At 42.9% G+C, this 21799-nt stretch overlaps 3 protein-coding genes across 5 annotated transcripts; all 3 read right to left on the bottom strand.

Moving 5' to 3' along the window:
• Positions 1 to 546: 546 nt before the first annotated feature.
• On the bottom strand, positions 547 to 7460 carry aldocb (aldolase C, fructose-bisphosphate, b). Its single transcript, XM_077546638.1, has 9 exons — positions 7294 to 7460; positions 4219 to 4335; positions 3723 to 3934; positions 2866 to 2920; positions 2624 to 2784; positions 2190 to 2273; positions 1782 to 1956; positions 1510 to 1709; positions 547 to 1253 (listed from the first exon to the last, which is right to left on the bottom strand). Exons 2-9 carry the CDS (start codon positions 4328 to 4330, stop codon positions 1161 to 1163), a joined length of 1092 nt encoding a protein of 363 aa, XP_077402764.1. The 5' UTR covers positions 4331 to 4335; positions 7294 to 7460; the 3' UTR covers positions 547 to 1160.
• Positions 7461 to 8027: 567 nt separating this feature from the next.
• Positions 8028 to 14609, bottom strand: rskrb (ribosomal protein S6 kinase related b). Its single transcript, XM_077547611.1, has 13 exons — positions 14385 to 14609; positions 12917 to 13207; positions 12759 to 12842; positions 12505 to 12573; positions 12331 to 12400; positions 11545 to 11652; positions 11381 to 11421; positions 11226 to 11253; positions 10959 to 11048; positions 10794 to 10882; positions 10581 to 10691; positions 10385 to 10498; positions 8028 to 10001 (listed from the first exon to the last, which is right to left on the bottom strand). Exons 1-13 carry the CDS (start codon positions 14406 to 14408, stop codon positions 9831 to 9833), a joined length of 1290 nt encoding a protein of 429 aa, XP_077403737.1. The 5' UTR covers positions 14409 to 14609; the 3' UTR covers positions 8028 to 9830.
• Positions 14610 to 14864: 255 nt separating this feature from the next.
• Positions 14865 to 21460, bottom strand: cct8 (chaperonin containing TCP1, subunit 8 (theta)). 3 transcript variants are annotated; one of them, XM_077547265.1, is made up of 16 exons: positions 21298 to 21460; positions 20453 to 20543; positions 20291 to 20370; positions 20060 to 20209; positions 19751 to 19931; positions 19608 to 19669; positions 19394 to 19531; positions 18412 to 18590; positions 18195 to 18261; positions 18027 to 18114; positions 17836 to 17951; positions 17444 to 17515; positions 17194 to 17358; positions 16774 to 16893; positions 16542 to 16659; positions 14865 to 15108 (listed from the first exon to the last, which is right to left on the bottom strand). In XM_077547265.1, exons 1-15 carry the CDS (start codon positions 21355 to 21357, stop codon positions 16555 to 16557), a joined length of 1674 nt encoding a protein of 557 aa, XP_077403391.1. In that variant the 5' UTR covers positions 21358 to 21460; the 3' UTR covers positions 14865 to 15108; positions 16542 to 16554. The 3 variants fall into 3 exon arrangements, with proteins under 3 accessions (XP_077403391.1, XP_077403392.1, XP_077403393.1); XM_077547266.1 differs by having other exon boundaries at positions 16546 to 16659; XM_077547267.1 differs by lacking the exon at positions 16542 to 16659.
• Positions 21461 to 21799: the final 339 nt, after the last annotated feature.

The following is a 21799-nucleotide window of genomic DNA, read 5'->3' as shown; positions in this document are numbered from 1 at the left end:
TTTAACGATTAAATCTTTTTTTACTGTGATTAGTAGACTATACTAACAGTATAGCACAAGTATAATACTGTACTACTTGAAGACTTTTTCATTACGTACGTAAAATGGTTTGATAATTTAAATTACTTCTAGTACATATTAAAATTCCACATGGTAAAAAAAACATGCTCTGCATTAAATGTGGGTTTAATGTACTATTATGCTTTTTACTATTTCGGGCACTTTTTTATTGTTATTGTGAAGTTAATTTTCACAGATCCGACAAAAATGTGTTCTGGTAGTTTTAAACTAATGATTGGAATGATTTTTTGGCTTTTTCAGCTATTATAAATTAAAAAAAAATTGCATTGACATACTTTGCATGACAATATCTACAATTTACGTAATAATCTACCTATTTAATTTACAAAATAGGATGTGCACTTTAACATGACATGTTTATACAGCTAAATAAATTGCCTTTTACCGTGTCAAGTTGCAAGAATGTGTAAAAAAAAATATATATATAATGAAGACTACACAGGAAAGATACATGCATATCACTACTTTTGTTTAATATAGTTTATTTGTTTTCACTATTTGACACAGCGAGTGCTTCAAGAACAATATTAACAACACAAACAGTCACAGTTGATCCAATACAGCAGTGAGTGACTCCCCTCAAACCAAATCATCATCATAATGAACTTTTCTAATCCTGGGGGAAGGGAAATGACACACAATACTGACAGCTTCACACAACCATATACATTAAAACTGTGCAATTGAAAGCTAATGTGGACACACACACACACACAAAGTTGATTGATTAGTGGCGGCTTGGAAGTAGAGTCCCTTGCGTCTTTTCAGACAACCATCACTTCCTCGATGTCACCATGTCCACTGCTTGGTCCCACACACATGCTAAACATGGAGACAAGAAGCCTTTTTTTTTTTTTTGCTCCTACTTTCAAATGTTTGGATTTGTTCGATCATAAAAATACAGCAATTCCCTTTCAGTGGTCTCCTTCTCTGCTTTTAAACACCTAATGTTTTAATCACCGCAAAGGTTCAGTAGACAGCGCAGGCCAGTGATGCATGGATGGAGGAAGTGTGTGGGGAGGGTTCACGGTTTTAATAGCAGAGCAGATATAAGACTAACTAGGTCACATGGTTGCTTTTTAGTAGGCGTGATTGGCCACGTAGAGGGACTGTCCTGCCGCTGCGCCGCTGCTGGAGGACTCGTACTTGCCCAGGGCAGCCAAGCCGTTTGCCTGGAAAAACAACAAATAAAACATGTTCAAAGTTCAACTTCCTGTCTGGGGCTTTGGCTGCATCAGAAAGCCTCGTTGTCGGCCGTGAGTGTGTGCATGGTCCCAGCGTAATTCATTTAATTTACATTACACTACATTAAGTTGCTCTGTTGTCAACAATGAATTAAAAATTTACTTTTTTTATGTCAATGGTATTTTGTTGATATATTTAAAAAGCTAAATTTTGTTGCTGACTATTTCTGAGAACGTCATCTACCTCGGCACGCTTGATGAACTCCTCGGTGGCGGCTTTCTCCTTGCTCATTTCCCCTCGCCAGGCCTGCAGGGCCGAGGCTTGCAGGGCGCGGCCGTAGGAGAAGGTAAGCGCCCAAGGCTTGGCCAGAGGGCAGGTATTGATAGCGTTGAGGTTGATGCTGGCCTCTTCCTCGGACTGGCCGCCCGACAGGAACGTGACGCCTAAAAAGGATGACAAATAGTGAGCAGCGAGGCTGAGGCGGTGGGATGTAATTTCGGTGGTGTGTCACTCACCTGTGACAGCAGGAGGCACGGTGCGACGCAGGGCGGTGACGGTTGCCATGGCGATCTCCTCGCCGCTGTACTTGCTGGGGCAGGCGTGCCCAGCGGTGACCATGTTGGGTTTGAGCAGCGTGCCCTCCAGGTAGACGTGGTGGTCTGACAGAGCCTTGTACACGGCGGCGAGGACCTAAAGGTGGACAGAGCACATCAAAGACTTTGTTACATATATATTAGGGGTGTGCATCTCTCCAATACTAGACTGTTCGATATGTATCTTGATATATGGGATGAGATACGCTTCAAGGACAGTACATTTTGAAAGGGAACGATTTGATGCACTCTCATTTTTTAAATCAAAATCGATTTTAAATCTTTTGTTACACCCGTAACATGCATGTATATAATTTTTTTGCAGATTACCTTCTCAGTGACGTACTGGCAGCGCTTCAGATCATGGTCTCCATCAGGGAGGATCTCTGGCTCCACAATGGGAACAATGCCGTTCTGTAATAATAATAAAAAAAGAAAAGCACACGTTACTGGAAATTGCAACTAGGAATACTCTTCGTTTGGAAAACAATTGTCTCTGCCCAAGACGGCACCCCACACGGTATTTGAATGCGAGAAGCCGCAACAACTGCATGAAGCTATCTGTGTGTTAGCGGCCACAATCAAAATGGCTGCCCTGGTCATGCAGTATCTCTTCTGTGATGAAAGTGATTGTTGCTCAGTGCTACGTATCTAATTGATCTGAATGCGCTAAACCGCAACAGCTACGTGAACACAAGGTATTGTCCTGTCTGAAAGTCACAGTCGTTAAAAAGCCGGCCTATAAAGAGAAAAAACGCACCAACCTGCTGGCAAATGCTAGCATAGCGTGCTAGCACATTGGCGTTCTCAAAGATGGCCAGCTCGGAGGGCGTGGTCTCGCTGATCTTCAGCACGCAGCGCCACTTGGCAAAGTCAGCGCCGTCCTTCTTGTACTGCGCGCAGCGCTCTGACAGACCATCCAGACCTGCGACGCGAGGAAAGTTTCGGAAGTCAAAGACCGGAAGACGGTTGATGAAGGTTTGTCCATTTTATGCGCCGTCCCTACCTTGAGTGGTGGTCTCTCCATTGGTCCCAGCGAGGGGAACAACACCTTTGTCCACCTGCAACAAAAAGTCAGTTTAGAGCAGGGGTGGGGCAAACTTCCACATTTAATTTTTAAAATGTACAGAATGTAAAAATAATAATAAAGTGAAATGTGAATTTATAATGTTTTATTTCAACAATAAAATAATTGTAAAAAATATTTAATGTATTACTGAATTAGTCATGTAATATTTGTAGCATTATATCAAATTATTTAATTAGCCATTTTCTATCAAAAAATACTTAAATTAAAATGTATTTATTTATTTTTTACTTTTTATATTCATTCATTCCTCATTAAAAAAATCCTTAACTGATTTGCTTACTTCAATCAAATGTAATAGAAATTTACAATTTTACATAATTAAAAGTTTTATTTGCTCAAATGTTTATTCAAATAAAGAACTGTTCAATATCCAAGTAAAATTGTCAAATTGAATATTAGAAATTAATATTTAATAATAATATTAATCAAATCAATGTTATTATCTAATCTTTTGTTATATTTAGAATTGATCAATCAATTATTTAAGGAGAGAAATAACAACAAATGTAAAATTCACAGACTAAATTTGAATTCACCATTTGGAGGGGAATAAACTGTTAAATGAATGCAACAAATATTACAGGACGTTTGATGGTGGGCTGGATTAGATCGACGTAATGAACTGACTGCTGAAACCTGACCTTGTGTTGACACAACACTGTGAGTGTGTGTCCCTAAACATGCTGCGCATTTATTTTCCTTTAAAGAGTCGACCTACGGGAAGACAAAACGGACAAATCTAATGCCAGCCGGCAGCCATTTTGAACGCACACCTTGATGCCGACGACAATGTCGCGGTCCTTGATGAGCTTGGAGAAGGGCGTGCCGTCGTCGGTGCTCTGGTAGAGCGTCTCGTGGAAGAAAATCACGCCGCCGATGCAGCTGTCGATGCGCTCGTCAGCCGTGAACAGCAGCTGGCGGTAGCGCCGGCGGTTCTCTTCCGTGTTGTCCACGCCGATGGGGGTGAAGCGCTTCGCCATGCTGCCTGCAAGCGGCAATTGTCAAGCACTTAGCTCAAGAAGATCCTCACAATTTGAAATTGATCACCTAACCTTCCTTAAAAAAAAAAATCCTGTCTGATTTTATCCATTACTTATTTTTATTGCTTTTCCCCTTTTATCAGTTTTTTGATTATATTGCCTTTTACTGTTGCCTGTACTGCGCACTTTAACACTTTTCTCTTTATGCAGGTGTATTCGGTTCAGAAAATGAATGGATGGATAGTATTTAAGTCCAAATGACATGACCACAACTACAACCGAAGCATACCAGTGGACTCATCGGCAGCGAGGATGCCCTTGCCGGGGGCCACGATCCTCAGGGCGATGTCCTGCAGCTCCTTCTTCTGGGCAGGAGTCAGTGCGGGGAACTGGTGAGTCATGGTGGCTGAAAACACACACACAAAAGGGGAGGTCATATATTTTATCCACAAAAGCATTTTCTCACCGATCCAACATGGCAACCCTGGCTGATGCTCTCCACGGCCGCACTCACACTAGTACATTTACGTATGTATTGACCTGTCAACTGGCACAATAGAAATTGAACGACTCCAAATAAGTGCTTGCACAACAGAAATAAACAGAAACAAATGCTTCAAGCAGGGGATTTGCTGCTCCAGAATGCGACTGAATGGAATGTTCTGGCATCCAAATGTAGCCATTTCACACACATTTCACTTGATGTGGGGCTGACTGTTCCTCAAAAGGTGACTTTGACACACCGTCTGGTTAGAGACCAAAGGGAACCGGCAAACAGGCAGGACGTGCTGGCGAGCACGCTTTCCATCCCATCATCCCTCCCTCCCTCCCACTGCTTTTCTCCGCTGTAAATAATTGATTATGTAAGCAGAGTGCTGCACTAGCAGACAGAGGTTGGAGCCATTATGTAACGGGATGCTCGCCGCGCTTTCCTCAGCAACGCTACCAACCGACGGCCTTGTTTTCCCAGCCCATTCATTCAATCTTGATTTGCTCTTTTACGCCGCTTATTCTGTGCCTTTATTTGTGATGCCACCACACAAGGAGGTCATTAATAACAAGGAGGAAATCAATATGAACGAACACTTTGTGTTCCAGTTTGGGCTATTTTGTAGTCCAGTGAACTTCCACACAGATAGGCGCATTCATGCGAAGACAATGAGCCGAGCCGCACAAAAAGAACCGTATACGCTGACAAGTTGACAAAGTGAGTCAGGCTTGGAGGACGGCCAATAGGCCGTGCTCGACTTGCGTGCTAATCCTCGGCTTAGGGAGCGTTGTGAGGTAACAACACATGCAGGTGAATGCGAAGAGGTCGGACCCGCGTGTTTACACTCGATAAAATGCGAACAAAAGGTGGCGTTCGTCCGGAAAAACCGCACGCTCAGCAAATAGCAGCCATCTGTTGTCAAGCACGGAAAAGTGTTGCGAAAATCTTTTGCAATTCCAAACTCAACTTTAGACAAAGTAAAGACTGTGAAAATTTCATACCGTGATTATGACAATGTGTCAGTAATCCACAAATGTTGAAGGGAGGTGACTAGATTCTTCTTTTTTGTTGAATTTCTTTGGGAATTGTTGACTTCTGCACTTATATTATTATGCCGATGGAATGTTACAAACTCTGCCGATATTAGAGATGGCAATTGGCAAATATCTGGGTATACGCAGATTTTATTGACAATGACAGTTAAAAGATTTCCAATCTCTTTTTTTCTGATCGGGTCTCATTGGATGAATTTCCTTGTTGGAGTTCATCCAAATACAAGCCCTGGAATTCTCCCAAAATGGCAGCCCCAAAGTAAAGGGTTGACTGCCTGTTCTATATCAAGCATCCTTGAGCCTTTTTCATGCTGTCCTGTTATGTTCTTATGGTTGACATGTACATTGTCCACCCAATTTGGTGTCGATAGGTGAAAATGGTGTTTTTATTTATACGGCTGAGTGAGCTTTGGGGGCATCATCATCACAAAGAAAAAGAATGTGGGAAATCCCCCGCCCCCAATGGCTGCTTGAAAACAAAATGGTCTGCATCCTATTCAATTTCTGCAAAAGGTCCTTGGCACTTGTTCACAATTTTTCCAGACAGTGAAACTAGTGTCAGGAAAGAGGACTTTTTCGAGAACCCTAAAATAATTCTAATATTTTTCCACCTGTATGCATCTAGTTGAGTTGTCATGCAAAAGACCTTCACTGTCATGTGAAGTCAAGTGCAGGGGGCGTCCGCAGAGAGAAGGAGGGAGGGGGGCCGCCGGTTACAGCCTGTTGCACAGCGCTCAGTCGCCATTTCTGCACTGCGACATCAATAGTGGTCTCCCCCTTCCCCCACTGTGACATCAGCTTAAAAGTCAATGATGCTTAAATTCACTAAGAAAACCCTCTGTCAAGGCGCAACAATATAAAATGGATTGTTTCCTTCAAAGTGTTCACAAAATCAATTTTAAGACAACAAAATGGAGTGTTCGCATGTTGCTGATTCACCATTACACTAGTTTATTGTCTGAAGACGTTCAACATGGAAATATATTGCTAAAGTAACCAATGGTGTATGGGCCCGGTTTTTGAAGGCAAAGTCACACTAGCAAAATTATTTATAATTTAATTCATGACTTGCAAGTTGGTGTTTCAAAATGGCCGCCCGTGTCGTCATCTTGTCTTGACAATCATCAGGTTGGGGAGGTGATTAAATGGCCATTTAGTGCAATACAGAGGAAGCTCAGACAACTTTTCAATGATTATTATCCCACAGTATCAAGCAATTACTGAGATAAAATGCAGGGGGAAAACAAAAAAAACTTCATGAATTCAATAAATGGTAAATATTATTACACAGAACCCATGAACAAAAATCTAATTCTTAATAATCAAATAGCATTTTTATCCATTGTGCAGTATGGGGAAATACAGGATGTATACTTCGCCCCGCCCCCTCTCCACCAAGGATGTCTACGTGCTCGGCAACAGCAACTCACTCACGCGCACGCGCACAACACCCTTTCGTCCCCAAGTCACGAGCATCACATGTGCACGCGCGCACGCACACACTAGCGTTCGTAGATCAGGGCCGACGAGAGCGAGCGAGCACGCGCCGCTTATTTACGACGACGCAACAGGCTAACTTGTCATCCTTGAAGGTCATCCCATTCCCGCCTCACTTCGGTGGCGTGCGTATCCACGACAAGCGCTTTACAACTATTTAATTGATTATTGACACGCATGGAACATTTTTTTGTGAGCGCTGTCTGTCGGGGGCGAATTCACGGTTAAAAGCGAAGCTAGGCAAGATGAAGGCGCAGCATCACAACGGGAGGGGAACAAAATGGCGCTTGAAAGTTGTAGTCGGATAAAAATGTCGTCTCCTTACCTGTCTTGTAGGAGAAAGTGAGAAGAGAAGAAGTGGTCGGAGGAGGATGCCGAGCTTCCGCTGAGAGACCGACTGAGCTGCAGAGCAACGTGACGCTTTACAAAACCTTCGGGGAACCAGGGAGGGGCGGGGCGGTGAGAGCACTGCGTCATACCAGCGGGAGGAGGGCGGTCGGTAGTACGCATGCGTGGAAAAGCATCGTCCATCAATGGGGTGGGGGGGAAGATGACTTTTTCAGGAAGCTATGGATTAGCTTTTAGAAATGTGATTTAAAAACACCAGTCCATTTTAAAAAGGTAAACCTGCACATTAAGTAGTTTTACATATAACATTTGAACTTACGTTTTTACTGACACTCCACTGCATTGCGTCACAAACTGTTCCTAATGTTTTGGCCCAGTCAGAAGTCTAGCTAAATAAGATCGCCATGATACAGTATTAAAAACAGAAATGTTCTTTTTATCAGTGGCAGGATGCCTTCTGTGTTTTACATAAGTGTAGCCAACAACAGCAACACTTTTGTATTTGCTATCATTCATTTGAATAAAGGCAATTTTACTATTTTGTTTGTTGGATTAATTTGTTGTTTGTGAAAACTTTCAAAATAGATTTACGCTATTAGGCTCACAATATGTAAAGTGCTTTGAGATAGGTTGTGAGAATTGGCACAACAGTATATAAATGAAATTGAAATCAGGCACAAGGTACACAAAACAAATCACACAATATTGTTTGTAAGAGACAGAATGTTTGTATTGGATGTCATTGTGCATGATTGTATGTAATCTCTCAACCAACGTGTCATAACAGTGACTGCGTTGGGCAATGGCTGTTGGGTAAATCAACCTGCATGTTGAAATGTGCTCCAACCAAGCGTTTCTCACAATCCCAGTGACAAAAGCAGCACAATAAGCACATTTAAGGTTAAAAAAAAAAAAGACTTATAAACATCTGAAACGCTTTTAGAAACTGTATAAAGAGTTGTTGTTTTAAATACATATATATAAATAAGCATTCTCGTAACAAAACATAAAATTCAGGAATACTTGTGAGGCATTCGGTACATTGGAACATACTGAAGGCGAGAATAGAAAAAGCTCTATCGGTCAAAACTTTAAAGTGACGTTTCTACTGTGGTGCGATGTAGATGGAAAGTCAACGTCACTCAGAAAAACAGACTTCTTTGCACAAGTGACTGCACAGAAAACAAAATGGGGCATACAGTATTGTCTTCAGCTAGAGTGACCTTTCTTTGCATAACTGTTGCGGCATATCGACAGGAATGTTCAAGTACATGAGCAATAGCGCTTTACTGTTGTGCAAACACAAAACGTTTAGAAAGGTGCTCCTTCGGGGGGGGTATTGCTCTCAGTACATAAAGTATTGTGCTCAGAAAGATAAACAAATAGGCTATCAGCCATATTATGAGTTTCACAATTGACTGTTGCCCTTACATCAGCGGTGGGCAATCTCGGTCCTCGAGGGGCGGCAGGTTTTGGAGGTTTCTCAATTCCAACGCAAGCTGATTCCAATCAACAGGATCGTTATCGGGCTTTTGCAGAGCTTGCTGATGAGCTGATCATATATCAGCTGTGTTGGAGGAGGGCAACATGCAAAACCTGCAGGACTTGGGCCCTCGATGCCCACCTTTGCCTTACATAAAGAACACCTGCTTCTGAGTGTAGATGGTGGATTTTGAGCCCTGGAATTCACCCCAAAATGATTCAAATCAAATGTTCAAACCAAAATGAGTGCTTGAGACGCTTTCGCGCATCCTGTGCGAATAGACTTGTCCAATAACTTTTGGGTCGATGAGTGACACTTGTGCCAGGGGCTAAAAAAACAACAACACATTTTGGGAGCAGGCTACGAGCAGAGTGTGAGTGGGGAGTTATATACACATTTACAAAGGGGATTTACGCACTTTAAATAATTTGTGAGCATTTGGGCATGCTGAGGACCTTAAAAGTTTCATTTATTCAATTGGGAAAAATTCCCTATTACTGTAAAATGGCTGCTTTCAAACCAAAATGAACTTCCAGTTCAATTTCATGAGTGGTTCCCTGAGACTTTTTCGCATGTCCTCTAAGTGGTGAAGCTGGTGTCAGGGGCTAATTTTATTAATCTTACCAGGGGGCACTTTGGGGTGAATTGGATGGTTGTCGTATTGGAAATTCCTAAAATTCACTCATTTACACCAGGATATACTTTAGTTTACAGCCATGTTGAAGAAAAAAACAGGTTAATTCAGGGCTCATTTGAGCAAATTTCCTACAGTCTTAGTTTATCCAATTATGAGGCCTGGAATTTGCCTCAAAATGGCTGCTTCAAATAAAAATACCTTCCTGACTTGAATGTTGTGAAAGGGTAAACCTGATAGTGAGCGTAGTGTAAGGCCACATAGTAAACAACAATGGAGGCCGTGTTTCTTCTTGACATGTGCCCATTTTAGGTATGGACCAACCATTGCGTCAATAAAAACCATGAAAAGTCTGTACCGTACTAATGCAAGCCATCATGATTGGTGGAGTTTAGAGTCAAACAAACACCTCCCGACGCGGGCCAGCTTCTTGCAGCTGTGCACCAGGCGTGAGTGGGGGACTAAGTAACGAGTCGTACTCGAAGCCTTTGAGCGGCTGCAGTGAAAGCGTGAGGCCTCGGCGGGCTTTGGCGGCGCGGTCGGGGCGCTCCCTCAGCTCCAGAATCACCTGTGAAGAGGGGCCATATCACAATGGATTTTGTCACTTGAGCTAGTGTTTTGTTTAGGCTAGTCTGCTCGCTAATACTATTGATGAGCCTCATTTGAAGGTGGTTTGTTTGTGTTGAATGATTTAATTACTGATCACAATCGTTTATGTGACATGGGTTCATGATTGTGTACATGCTGGAAGCATGGTGTCCATCATTTGTGATCCTTTCCAATTGAAGTGCTTTGCCGCCATCTTGTGGCAATTATAAGTATAAACCACTTCAGGATGGGCAACAATTATTCCCCCAAAAATTTAACTAGAAGTATTGTGCATTTTTTCATCCAATATGTTGGTTGTCGCCAGTGAGAGATACTTGAGTCCCCTTTTGGGGGATCAATTACCTCCACAGGGTGGCGCTGCAGCAGGTTTTGGTCAAAGCTGAGCCCACGGAAGAAGGTCTGGCGTTGGAAGCGATCCAGGGTGCGAAGTCGGCGTGTGGGCATTTTGCACAGAAGCTGTACAAAGAAACTGCATGAGTGTGCGAAAAGATCCAGGATGAAGGAAGGTGCTGTTCTTCAACTGTCAAGGGGTTCTCACCTCTGTGATCAGCATGGCCAGAGGGGGGCTCAGGCTGAGGGGCATTTCGTAGGGGAAAGACCTCACCCTCCTAAGCATGCCACAGTGGTCCGGCTCCGGAGTCAGGGGGAACTGAGGAGAAATTCACATTGCAAGTCAAACATCATTGCCATGCTAGATTTCAATGACAAGCATGGCTCATTCTCTAGTCAGGAGTTTCCACGATGACGTCACCTTGCCGGTAGCCAATGAGAACAGCAGGATTCCCAGCGACCACCAATCGGCTGCGTGGTTATAGGGGCCGCCGCTCAGCACCTCGGGAGCTGCGGTGGGTGCGGACAGAGCGTGTTCACAACAACGTCCTTTAATTCATACCTCATGTATTTAAATGTTCCTCACCCATGTATTGGATGGTGCCGCAGATGGTGAAAGCCCGCCCTCCTCGCTCCAGGCGACGGGACAAACCAAAGTCAGCCAGACGGAGATGTCCTGGAACGCACCATTAATTATATTGAATCATTTTAGCTGACATAATTTTTTCCCCACGCTCCATCGCTGTCATTTCTATTGATAAGTACAAAGCAGAAGTCAGGGTGTCCTCGAGAAGGTTCTGGAAGTCTAGAAAATGGCACTTTGCTGCCCTCTGCTGGACATGTATTGACTCACCATTGTCTGTCAACAGGATATTCTCCATCTGGAAGGAAATGACAGACATTTATTAATCCATGTTTTGTAGCGTTTGTCCTCACTAGGGTGGCAGGTAGACTGGAACCGACTCTAGCTGACTTTGAGGCAAAAATAAAACAATCTCCCTTTCATACCTTCACATCTCTGTGGATGACACCAAAGTCATGAAGAAATCCTACAGGGAAAAAAGTGACAATAAGAACAAACTTGCACCACATTGACTCATCATGGGAGCTGACCTTTGCCTTAATTAGACGAATGTCTTCATAATTAATCCAAACGTGACTTTTGAACTCACCCAGCGCGCAGCCCAGCTCGGCGGCAAACACCCGCACCGTGTTCTCGGAGAAGAGTCCGATCATCTGCCAGTAGGTGTACAGGTCGCCCGTGCCGCAGTAGTCGCACACTAGAAGGCAGAAGACGTACAGTCAATACACGCACACATTAAGCAATTACTTCATCATTCACTGGGTGAAATCCCAGTTAACCTCCGCAACACTAGGTGGCGACGATGCTCCTCTGTATCATGAAAGCTGGTGTTAATTACAGTGGAAATAGAAAGTGTACACCCTCCTGCTCAAATGCCAGTTTTTGGGCTTTACATGTACATAGTGCACACTTTTTTCTACTTCAGTTCGAGTCCTTGTATTCATTTCAGTTAATGTGAATAACTGTCAAAAGAAATATCGCATTACAGTAATCATATGACGCATCTCACTGACACTCAGCTCATGTGTGAATTATGGATTTGATTCCCTTAGCCAAGCACAAAAGTAGAGGATAGGGAAGTGGAGGGGAGGGGTGGGGGAGTGGTGGGCGGTTGCTGAAGTCCAGAGGGCCAGTGTGCTCTTTTTCACAGAGTGAGGGAGCAAAACAAAATAGGTCACACTTTCTGAGTCACTGGATAATTGGACGTGGGGGGGCAAGGGTAAAAGCGGAAGAAGAGGAGGCAACAATGCACAATTTTCCAAGCCTCAGGATTGGGGAGGACTGTTGGTTTGGACGTGAGGAGTGTATAGTGAGGTTGAAGTGGGGGTCTTTGGGTGGGGGGCTGAGGAGGTTCACTGCTCTGTGGCTGACTCACTAATGTAGAGGTGGCGCTGCGTCTGCCAACAGTCCTGCAGGTCGTGGACAAACGGGTGGCGAATCTGACGCTGCGGGCAAAATTCAAATAGTTGTGCCATCGCTCGCGAGTAGACGCTAAAACTGGTGGGGAATCCAAACGTTTCTCCCTGATGATTGTGAGCGAAATTCTCACCTGAACTATCACCTCTTCTTTCGACTGCTCAAGCACCCCCAGTCGGAGGATCTCAGACTTAGGTATTACCTGCGGACCAGCACAATGACCACATGTCACTTCCAACTTATTATTAGTATATGATTTGCTTTAATCAAATAATTGAATAAAGGTATCTTGCTTTTTTTCAGTTAAGCAAGAATCTTTTCATTGGTTGGCATATTTTTACATTTGACAGCTACGAAAGTTTTCAGCTATTAATCATTGAGACCCACCTTGACAGCATATGTTCTCTGTTTGGTTTTGTCCTTCACCTTTAGGATGGGTCCAAAAGAACCTTTGGCGATGTAACCTAAAACCTGATTGAAAAACCATCAGTCACATCAACACAAGCACACACAGGACAGAGGTCCAACTTGAAATAGGCATCTACCTGAAAGTGCTCTTGTCCCGGAACAGCCCTGTGGGGGAACTCGGGTAGGAACATGGCGACGAAGCCCGGCAGACTCCACTCGGATCTCAGTTTTTCAGGGCCCACGCCCGCCAGCCTCAGGACGTGCTCAGGGATGTCGGGCGCCCTGCCTTGGAGCATGCGCCGCCGACCCAGGCGCAGAGCGGGCGGCGCCAGGCGGCACAAGGTGCCGGGCAGTGACAGGCCCATGCTGGACAGGAAGCCACGCCAGCCTGACGAGAGGGGCTCTTCCTCCCGGCCATCAGTCGGCTTCTGGTGGAGTTTGGGAAGTCATTAAAGGAGTGTAGCAGTGTGGAAGAATATATCGCCTAATACAGATGCAACCACATTCATAAGATAATGCTGGTAACACTGCTTTTGGGTTTAGCTTAATAGTGCTCACCACTGGGTTTCGATCTCAACTAGTGCAGCCAGTGTAGTCATTGGTAGAAAAACATTTTGTAAATTAGCCCAACTTTAGTGGGGAGCTTGCTCACACATAAAATTTAAGAAATATTCAAACTAATGAAATACTTTGTTGCTTAAATTCACACTTGATGGGGGACCAAAAATATTTGTAATATATAGGTACAAAGATTTAAAAGTACATTTCACCCTTTCACCTGGTGGACAGGCGTGACGTCACAGTGTGTCGTTTGAGCCGCCATTTTGTACCAGGGAAAATTAGCTGTTAGCCTATGAACAGCAAATTGATACAGTTTAACAAATTAAAGTGAAAATGCTATTTTAAATACAGTACACCCAAAGGTTGCTGAGTACTTAAATGTATGGACTGGTAAACGAAACAAATAATTAAAATAATGTTGTTTTAGCAAGTGAAAAGTGGCTCTAATGGCGATGAAGTTAATAAGAGGTACAAGTGCGTGTTCAGGTCAATGGCTGTAAACGAGTAATAATTAGAACTGATTCGAACAAAATTTATGAGGATTTAATAGCAGAGGACTTTGTAAAGTGTAAACAATATTTGATGGAAAATTGGCGCTCAAAAGCACAAAGTTCCCGGATGTTCAGCTTCATATCCATACGATTACAAAACGTAACCCTGTGCTGGATTTAACCGTTTTCATGCTTACTTGTGATTTAACATTTTTAATCACTTTATATAAATTGGTAAGAGCTGTCTGCGGGGGTCAGATTATTCGAATCAGCTCAACTAGTCAACCTCCAAGTGGTTTGTCACGTGACTACCGCATGCCTGTGGGCAACACAGCAGATGTGTTGTGTGTGTAACGGAGCATGTAGGATGCAATTATCGTGCCTCCTGTAGTAACATACCTCAAACTACCGTCGTTGCAGTAAACAACGTCCCGTAAACCACTCTCAAAAACGAGTACTCGTGGGCCGAATGATCGCCATAGAAACAGGAACCCCCCTCGATCACCAACGTCATACAGTCCAAAAATGACACGACCCCATCCCTCACGCTTACCTTCTTGCTGCCGTCGGCCCCCATCTGCTTGAAAGCACACGCGAACGCGCCTCATCTGTGCCGCCGGGCGCCTCCGGAACCTTCTCGATCCCAAACAATTTTGTCAACCTTCCGTGTCGTTGCAACAAACGTCGCTTTCTAACGACAATCTTCCGCAAAACGGAGCGAACCGCCGTAATATGGCGTCATTAAAAAAATAAAACAAAATCAGGTTAATCCTGGGTACGCGTGACGTCTCCCCGATCCGCCCATTCGCTTGTCAGCCAATAGGAGCGCGTGAACGGAGGGACTGGTTCAAGCACCGCCCACCGCCGTACCAAATTAGGGCATCGGATGTACAGACAGTCAATTTCAATTAACATTGATTTTGAATGCCGAAAGGGATACATAATTCAAAAGAAACGACAAATAATGCATTGTGCAATGTTCTAAATATAGTTCATTACAAGAATAGTGTAAAAAGAAAAGTCACAATGTAGCCAGATTTGACAGCGCAAGTGCCTTTTATTTGTGAGGAAGAAACATTAACCAGTGCCGTCCATCCATATCTGTTGACTGCTGTTATGAGGACTTTCTACAAAATAAACAAAACTGGAGAGCTTTAAATAAACAAGTAAAAAAAAAAAAAAAACATGAGTGTAAGTGGGCATGATCAGTCTTCCTCATCAAAGTCCTTCTTGCCCTGTGGAGGTTTGGGCCCCCCTGCTGGTTTGGCCATGATGATCTGAAAAAGGAAAGCAAAAAGCAGCACAAATCAGTAATGAAATTGCCTTCACTGAAGTGTCGTGAAGTAGGTCTGAGGAAGGTAAGGTGTATTTGGTCACCATTCTTACTGCTCTTTTCACTATGGCCAACCATTCTTTTACCTTCTCCAATAATCACCAAATTTTTGAGCAGTTTCCCATGGTGTCGACACAGTATCAGGGTCATTATAAAGCACTTTTTTAAGGGGGAAAAGGAACCTTTTCATGATTCAAGGTGATGATTTATCTGGGTAAGGCATCAACTAGAGCGGAGGCCACTATTTTAGGAAATACATGTGGGGACTGTGAACGTCACGTCACATGATGACTCGTACAAAACATGACCGTTCAGATGTTGAGGTTATTTTTCAATATATGGCATACATAAAAATAAAAAAAAACTACTGGTTGCTCAACTGCAGAATTAAAAATAAAAATAAAAAAAATAATTGGGGGTCATATGTTTAGCAGCTGCACTATAAGAGGTCTACAAAACGGTATCAAAGAAGTGACACTGCCTGTTGTTTTCATGAAATATGGCAGGACATCAGCTTTACATTTGTCATGTCTGTGGAAACCATATTATACACAAGGATGGTATCAGGTGTCGTAAACCACAACGTGGTCTGTTACTCTAGGCAAATTAAAAACTGAGGCTACCATTTGTGTAAATGATGCCAATTTAAGTCCCTGTAGAGAAGAGAGAAGCCTAAGTGAGGTGTTTATATTATTGCAAGAACTTATATATCAATTTCTATCAATAAAACGCAGTGGTTAAGGATGTATCAAGATAAGGCGTCCAAAATAAAATAAATCTGCTGGTGACGTGCAACAAACGTTACTTAACACAATTTTAGTAATGAGATGCACTTAAAAGAAACATGCGCATGCAATCACATCAGCGCATCTACTTGGAGTGAATTCATTCCGCAACACACACTTGACGTGACTGAACGTTCTTGTTGTTTTTAACTCATTCACTGCCATTGACGGCAATAGACGTCAAAAATTAATTTGAACTATTTCTATTAGTTTAACATTTTTTCCCAATGTTGTTAACAAGAGTATGAAAAGAAAAAAAAGAAAATACTATTAAAAATGAGGGACATCAGGCAATTAAAATGTGTAATTGTAATTAATCGCATGACTTTACTAGTTAACTCAGATTAATCACAAATTTTATATCTGTTCTGAATGTACAAAAAAAAATCTAGGTTTTCATACTCTTGTTAACAAAAATGGAAAAATATGTTAAACTAAGAAAAAATAGTTCAAATGATTTTTTTGACGTCTATAGCTGTCAATGGCAGTGAATGAGTTAAACACATTTACTAAAGTTAGTAGTGACAGGCAACTTTTCACCCGTGAGCAACAAATGTTTCAAAAATGAAACCACACACGTTCTAGGACCTACTGACTGTGCGCTCCTAGTGGTGCGTTTCAAACTTATCGGGCTCCTCCAAGTCGTCCTTGTCCCAGTGGCCCCTCTGCTTAGGAGCCTTGGGTCCCCCTGCGGCCTTAGCCATGATGATCTGGGTCGTACACACACAGCTAAGCTAACCTGCTAAACAAAAACTCTGGCCCGGACGCAAAAGTGGCCAACGTTTGCTTCTGTTGTGGGACAAAAAGCGCATCGAATGCCGTACCTGGTCCACTCGCAGTACTGTGATGGCGGCGTTGGTGGCCAGTTTGATGCCCCAGTATTTGACCAAGTACGGGTCCAGGATGCCGGCCTCGGCCACGTCCTTCACCAAGGGGCCGTCTGCCTGGAAAACGATACAGTACAATAAAGTCAGCAGCAGTAGTCAGCTGGCTTTACCCCTTCCGAACCCCATTCAAAGCATGCAGCAACATTTCACACCGGTTTACTATTTTACTACAATTTTTCATTAAAAAAAAAAATGCAGATTGAATGTTTGTGGGCATTTTTGACGAATATTTTGTGTTCACCATAACCGGAGCCCACTGGACTGGATTTATATATTTTGTCATTTTCATATTTGTCCACAGGATGGCCCAATTCTTTTGTATTCCAATGTTACTTTCTCCCTCGTTTTGTGGCCCACCTCAATATCGAAGCCTGCGTTCTTGTTGCCCTCGTGATGTGCCGAGTACATCTTGGAGATGAGCTCGTTGGCCTTCACGCCAGAGTTCTCCGCCAGGGCACGCGGCACTGCCTCAAAGGCGTCGGCAAACTTTTTGATGGAGTACTGCTCCAAACCCGGACAGGTCTTAACAACAAGGAAGAATAGAAAGATATCAATTGATTAAGAATGTTTTTTTTTTTTTTAAGGAGGTACAAACCAAAGAGCGTACCTCTCCGAAGGAAGTGATACGATTGGCCAGCTCGATCTCAGTGGCTCCCGCTCCAGGAACCAGACGGTTGTCCTGGAAACAGTGAAGGGGAGATCAGAGAGAGCGATTAAAGGGAACATGTTATGGAAAATTGACTTTTCAATTGCCTGTACAGCGAGTCTTTCTGAATTCCACCGGATTGTGACACCACGTTACTAATTTACAGAATTAACACACCCATATCTTCAAAACAGGCTGAGCAAAGCTGAATAACTGTTTACTAAAATTCTTAATCAATTGAGGTATTTTACCAAAAGCAGAACATTTTGAGAATTTTTTTTTTTTTTAATGTTTTCGATCCCATTCAATAATAAACATTTACTGAATTATCTCCTACACATGACACCACTCACCCTAACGAGGACCTTGAAGGTGTTAACTCCATCATCGATGGCTCGCTCGATGTCGTCCATCAGGTTGTCCGTGGAGCCTCGGACCACCACGGTGGAGATGGTGCCGTCTTCTTTCTCTAACCCATTAAAAACAAAAACGTTTAACTCGAAGCTTCGATCGCGGGAGACGCGGACACAGGGAATTGACGCACCGTGTTTGAAGACCACTACTTGCGTGTCGCCCACCTCCGTCAGGTAAACGCTGTCGCAGTGACCAATCTCCTCAGGGGTAGGTGCAGTCTATAGACCAAACAAGAGTGTTAAAAAAAAAAAAAAAGTGTTACTTTTGATACAAATGGACAAGATGAGGTCACGCTCACCAGCCTCGGCAGAGCTACGGCTCCAACCGTCTTGCATAACCTCCTCAGGTCCCACTTGGAGTTCAACCTGAAGAAGCACACCAACGTTACTAAAAAGTGGAAACATTTTCTCCAAAATAGTAGTTTTAAAATTAAAACTCGAGTCCCCTTTACATCCTTCCATTTTGCTTTAAGAATGCTTTGTTTGCAATGAAAAACATCATTAGAATCGCCTTACCGGACCACCATCAGCTTGTACTTGTTGGCGTAGTGCAGTGCCATGTCGGCCACCTTGCCGCCCGTCACCACCACGGTGGCGCCGGCCTCCTTGATGGCCTTGACTTGGACCTCCATCATGTCCTCCTCGCCCTTGCTGAAGTCCATCAGCTCCTTGGCGTTGTTTATCAGCACTGTGCCCTGAGGGACAGTCCACATTTAATTGATTGAGCATTTATTGCATTCATTTGGGAATGCGGGAGGAAACCGGACTATATGAAAACATGCAATCGATAACATTGTCATTTGTTTTTATTAGGGGTGTCAGACGATTATTATATTTTAGTTGTCATTAATCGCATGACTTCAATAGTTAACTCACATTTAATCGCACATTTTATATCCGTTTTAAATGTACAATCTTTTTTTAAAGTTTCATACTCTTGTTGCTGTACTCTTGGTTTTTTTAAACTAGTAGAAATATGGCCGCATCTTTTAGTCGATACAGTAATTTCATAGTAATTCATAAAATTAAAAATATGTACTGTACTGTAAAAAAAACAAGAGTGATGTTGATTTGTGTTAAGGTCATTTTCTGCCACTAGATGGCATAATTGCATTTGTAAGACTGGTGACAGTTCAGTGCAATTTCCCTTTCATATTAAGAGCTATTTAATATCTAACATGAAGTAACTTGTGAAATTTAGCAAATTTGTAAAATTGTAGAATACAACTTAACCACAATATATGTATTATTATTAATTTTAATACTGATAAATTTTGACGTGGACATGTCCGCTACGTTGCGACTGGAATTCCCCAAGTACAGGCTTTCCAATTGAGGGGCGCCCACTGAAAAAAATGAGTGGCATTAAAGGAACTTTAACTTAACTGTAATTCAATTTTGACACCTCTAGTTTTTATGATCTCCATTACTTATGTAATAAATGAAGAACTAAAATAAAGTACCACAGCATCCGCTCTTCACTCTACGGCTCACTCACCTTGGTCTCAGTCACCATGCAGTCAAAAGGACAGGAGAAGACGGCGATCTTGGCGTCTTTCACCGACGTGATGTCTCCCTCTGCCTCCTTTTTGAACACCATACCGTGCAGCACTGAGGACGCCGTCACGCCACAACCCTGACAAGAAAGAGGTAAAAAGTCAAGGAGGCCTAAAAGCAAAAAATACCCAATACACACATTTAAGGACACTCACCAGAATCTTACACACTCGGACGTTATCCACATTGAAGCTGCCGGACTCTGGGAAGATGGACACTAAGGCAGAAAGGAAAAGGAAGACGTCAAAAGGGGATAAATCGAGTGGCGCGTTGTCGAGAGGGGGGCGCTGGTGCTCACCGCAAGCCTGTGCGATGAGGTTGGACAGGAAGTCCTCGTTGCCGTACTGTTTGCTGGTGACGGCCGTGCGGACCATTGCCGAGGCTTCCTTCAAGTCGTGGAGGTTCTTGGCTGATGAGCACACGCAGTCGGGCAGGAGCTCAAGTGCCTTCCGACACGCCTTCTCATAGCCTTCAATAACCTGCGGCCAAGTCGATTTAAATATTTGGTTATGTTACAGCCTTATTCCAAAATGGATTCATCCTAGACATTTTGTCACAGACCTAGCATATTATACATGTTAAGCCCCCAGCATAAACACAAACATACCTCCGACACGGAGAGGCCCATCCGTAGGAGCTCCTCTGCCTGCTCCAGCAGAGCGCCGGCAAACACCAAGACAAAGTTGGTGCCATCACCCACCTCCTGCTCCTGCATGTGGGACGCCATCACGATCATTTTGGCTGCAGGATGCTGCACCTAAAAGGTTACAACACAGAGATCGGACTCAATCGACCGATGATGTCACCGAAACGGCGGGCTCAAACGCTGGTTGCCAACCTCCAGCTCTCTGAGGATGGTGGCGGCGTCATTGGTGACGAACAACTTCTCCAAATGGTTGATAACCATTTTGTTCATGCCTGAAAAAAAGGAGCACGGGGTCAATTAATGTCCAATGATAATTTTCTGTGGTAAAACAAAGTGATTGGGACAGGTATGTACCGTTGGGCCCGTAGGCCGAGCGAGTGGTCTGCGAAAGTTCCTTACAGGCTCGGATGTTGCGAAAGACTGCCTCTTCAAGACCTGAATAGTGCTACAAAAGATGTCATATTTACTAATGGTGAATACCCTGCAGGAAACTTTATTGGAGTATTGTCTTAGCCTTCTGGCTTGGTGCAAATTATCATTACGATATCAGTTTATTTGTAAAAAACCTAGAAACAAAGAATATTTCACAAAGATATTTTGAAAATGTATTTTCTTGAAGATAAAAAGAAGATATTTTTTCGCTCCAGGATATTAAGGAAGTATGTCAATAGGATTGTTTTCTTGGGAAAAATGTCACAGATATGTTACCCCCCCCCCCCACACACACTTTTTTTAAAAGAAAAACTAAGTATTTTTAATCTACAATGGTTTTATTGCCAAAACACTATAAAAAAAAATGTTTATAATGTTTTTATAATTGTTTACAAAAAAAGGTTGTTTTTGTATATATAGTACCACCTTTTTGAAAAGAAATGTAGTATTACTAGAAAAAATTAAATTGCTCACTTCATTATACATTAGCATTAGCACAACTCATGACAGCTTGGCTGTCATATCAACACTAATATGAAATACAGATATGTACGTTCACAATATACAGACATGACAATTAAAGAACTTAAATGTTGTCCAGATGTTAACATCATCCCGACTACCTTCCAGAACTTTCTCTCCTCTCTCACCATGTGAATGAACGTACGTGCTAACGAGGCGGCCAGAGCTAACTAGCTAGCACGTTGGTTCACAACGAGTCACAAGAAAGGGGAAAATCTCAACGTGAAATCTAAATAGAAGCTCACCTTAGCCCCATCCTTCAACATTTGGGCAAAGCCAGGAGCTTTGGGAACGTGGAGAGCCATAGTTGTGTTTTTTGCGGCGTCACAGTGTGGAGAAAGGAGCCGCGGCGTGGACAGTACAAAGCCTGAGAGAGGGAGGAAGGGGCGGAGTTTCCGCTGGCTAGGCGTCGGCCTTAAGACGGCAAGCGAGAAGAGACAAACTTGGCGAAGATACAGATGTAAAGAATAAAAAATTAGTACAAGTAATAAAACTTAATTGTGATTATCAAAATTAGACAGGAATTTTGTTTACTTAAATGTATATTTACTATTATGGTAGGCGCCTGTAACATAACGCATAATTTTAACACACTGCACTTACACAGGGAAATTTAAAAAAGAAAACTGAGAATAAATTAAAATGTATTTAAAAGTTGAATACTTACTTAGGCAGTCATTCTGTTACATTAGAGGGAATCCTCATACCATTATCTTTTATCACTCCTTGTTGTCCCACCTCAAGAAT

The sequence above is a fragment of the Vanacampus margaritifer genome, chromosome 16 (assembly GCF_051991255.1).
Source record: "Vanacampus margaritifer isolate UIUO_Vmar chromosome 16, RoL_Vmar_1.0, whole genome shotgun sequence".
Taxonomy (NCBI): domain Eukaryota; kingdom Metazoa; phylum Chordata; class Actinopteri; order Syngnathiformes; family Syngnathidae; genus Vanacampus; species Vanacampus margaritifer.
This window is presented reverse-complemented; position numbering and strand designations above follow the sequence as displayed.

What these genes read in the sequence shown, in the direction of transcription:
- aldocb (XM_077546638.1), bottom strand. Translation starts at nt 4,330, where the DNA reads ATGACTCACCAGTTCCCCGCACTGACTCCTGCCCAGAAGAAGGAGCTG. An exon ending in CGCTGCCGATGAGTCCACTG is followed by an intron (nt 3,935 to 4,218) that starts GTATGCTTCGGT and finishes TGCCGCTTGCAG; the next exon opens with GCAGCATGGCGAAGCGCTTC. An exon ending in GCCAGTACGTCACTGAGAAG is followed by an intron (nt 1,957 to 2,189) that starts GTAATCTGCAAA and finishes GTCCACCTTTAG; the next exon opens with GTCCTCGCCGCCGTGTACAA.
- rskrb (XM_077547611.1), bottom strand. Translation starts at nt 14,408, where the DNA reads ATGGGGGCCGACGGCAGCAAGAAG. An exon ending in GGGCCGACGGCAGCAAGAAG is followed by an intron (nt 13,208 to 14,384) that starts GTAAGCGTGAGG and finishes AAACTCCACCAG; the next exon opens with AAGCCGACTGATGGCCGGGA. An exon ending in TCATCCACAGAGATGTGAAG is followed by an intron (nt 11,254 to 11,380) that starts GTATGAAAGGGA and finishes ATTTCCTTCCAG; the next exon opens with ATGGAGAATATCCTGTTGAC.
- cct8 (XM_077547265.1), bottom strand. Translation starts at nt 21,357, where the DNA reads ATGGCTCTCCACGTTCCCAAAGCTCCTGGCTTTGCCCAAATGTTGAAG. An exon ending in CCATCCTCAGAGAGCTGGAG is followed by an intron (nt 20,210 to 20,290) that starts GTTGGCAACCAG and finishes GTAACCTTTTAG; the next exon opens with GTGCAGCATCCTGCAGCCAA. An exon ending in ACGCAGGCTTCGATATTGAG is followed by an intron (nt 16,894 to 17,193) that starts GTGGGCCACAAA and finishes ATCGTTTTCCAG; the next exon opens with GCAGACGGCCCCTTGGTGAA.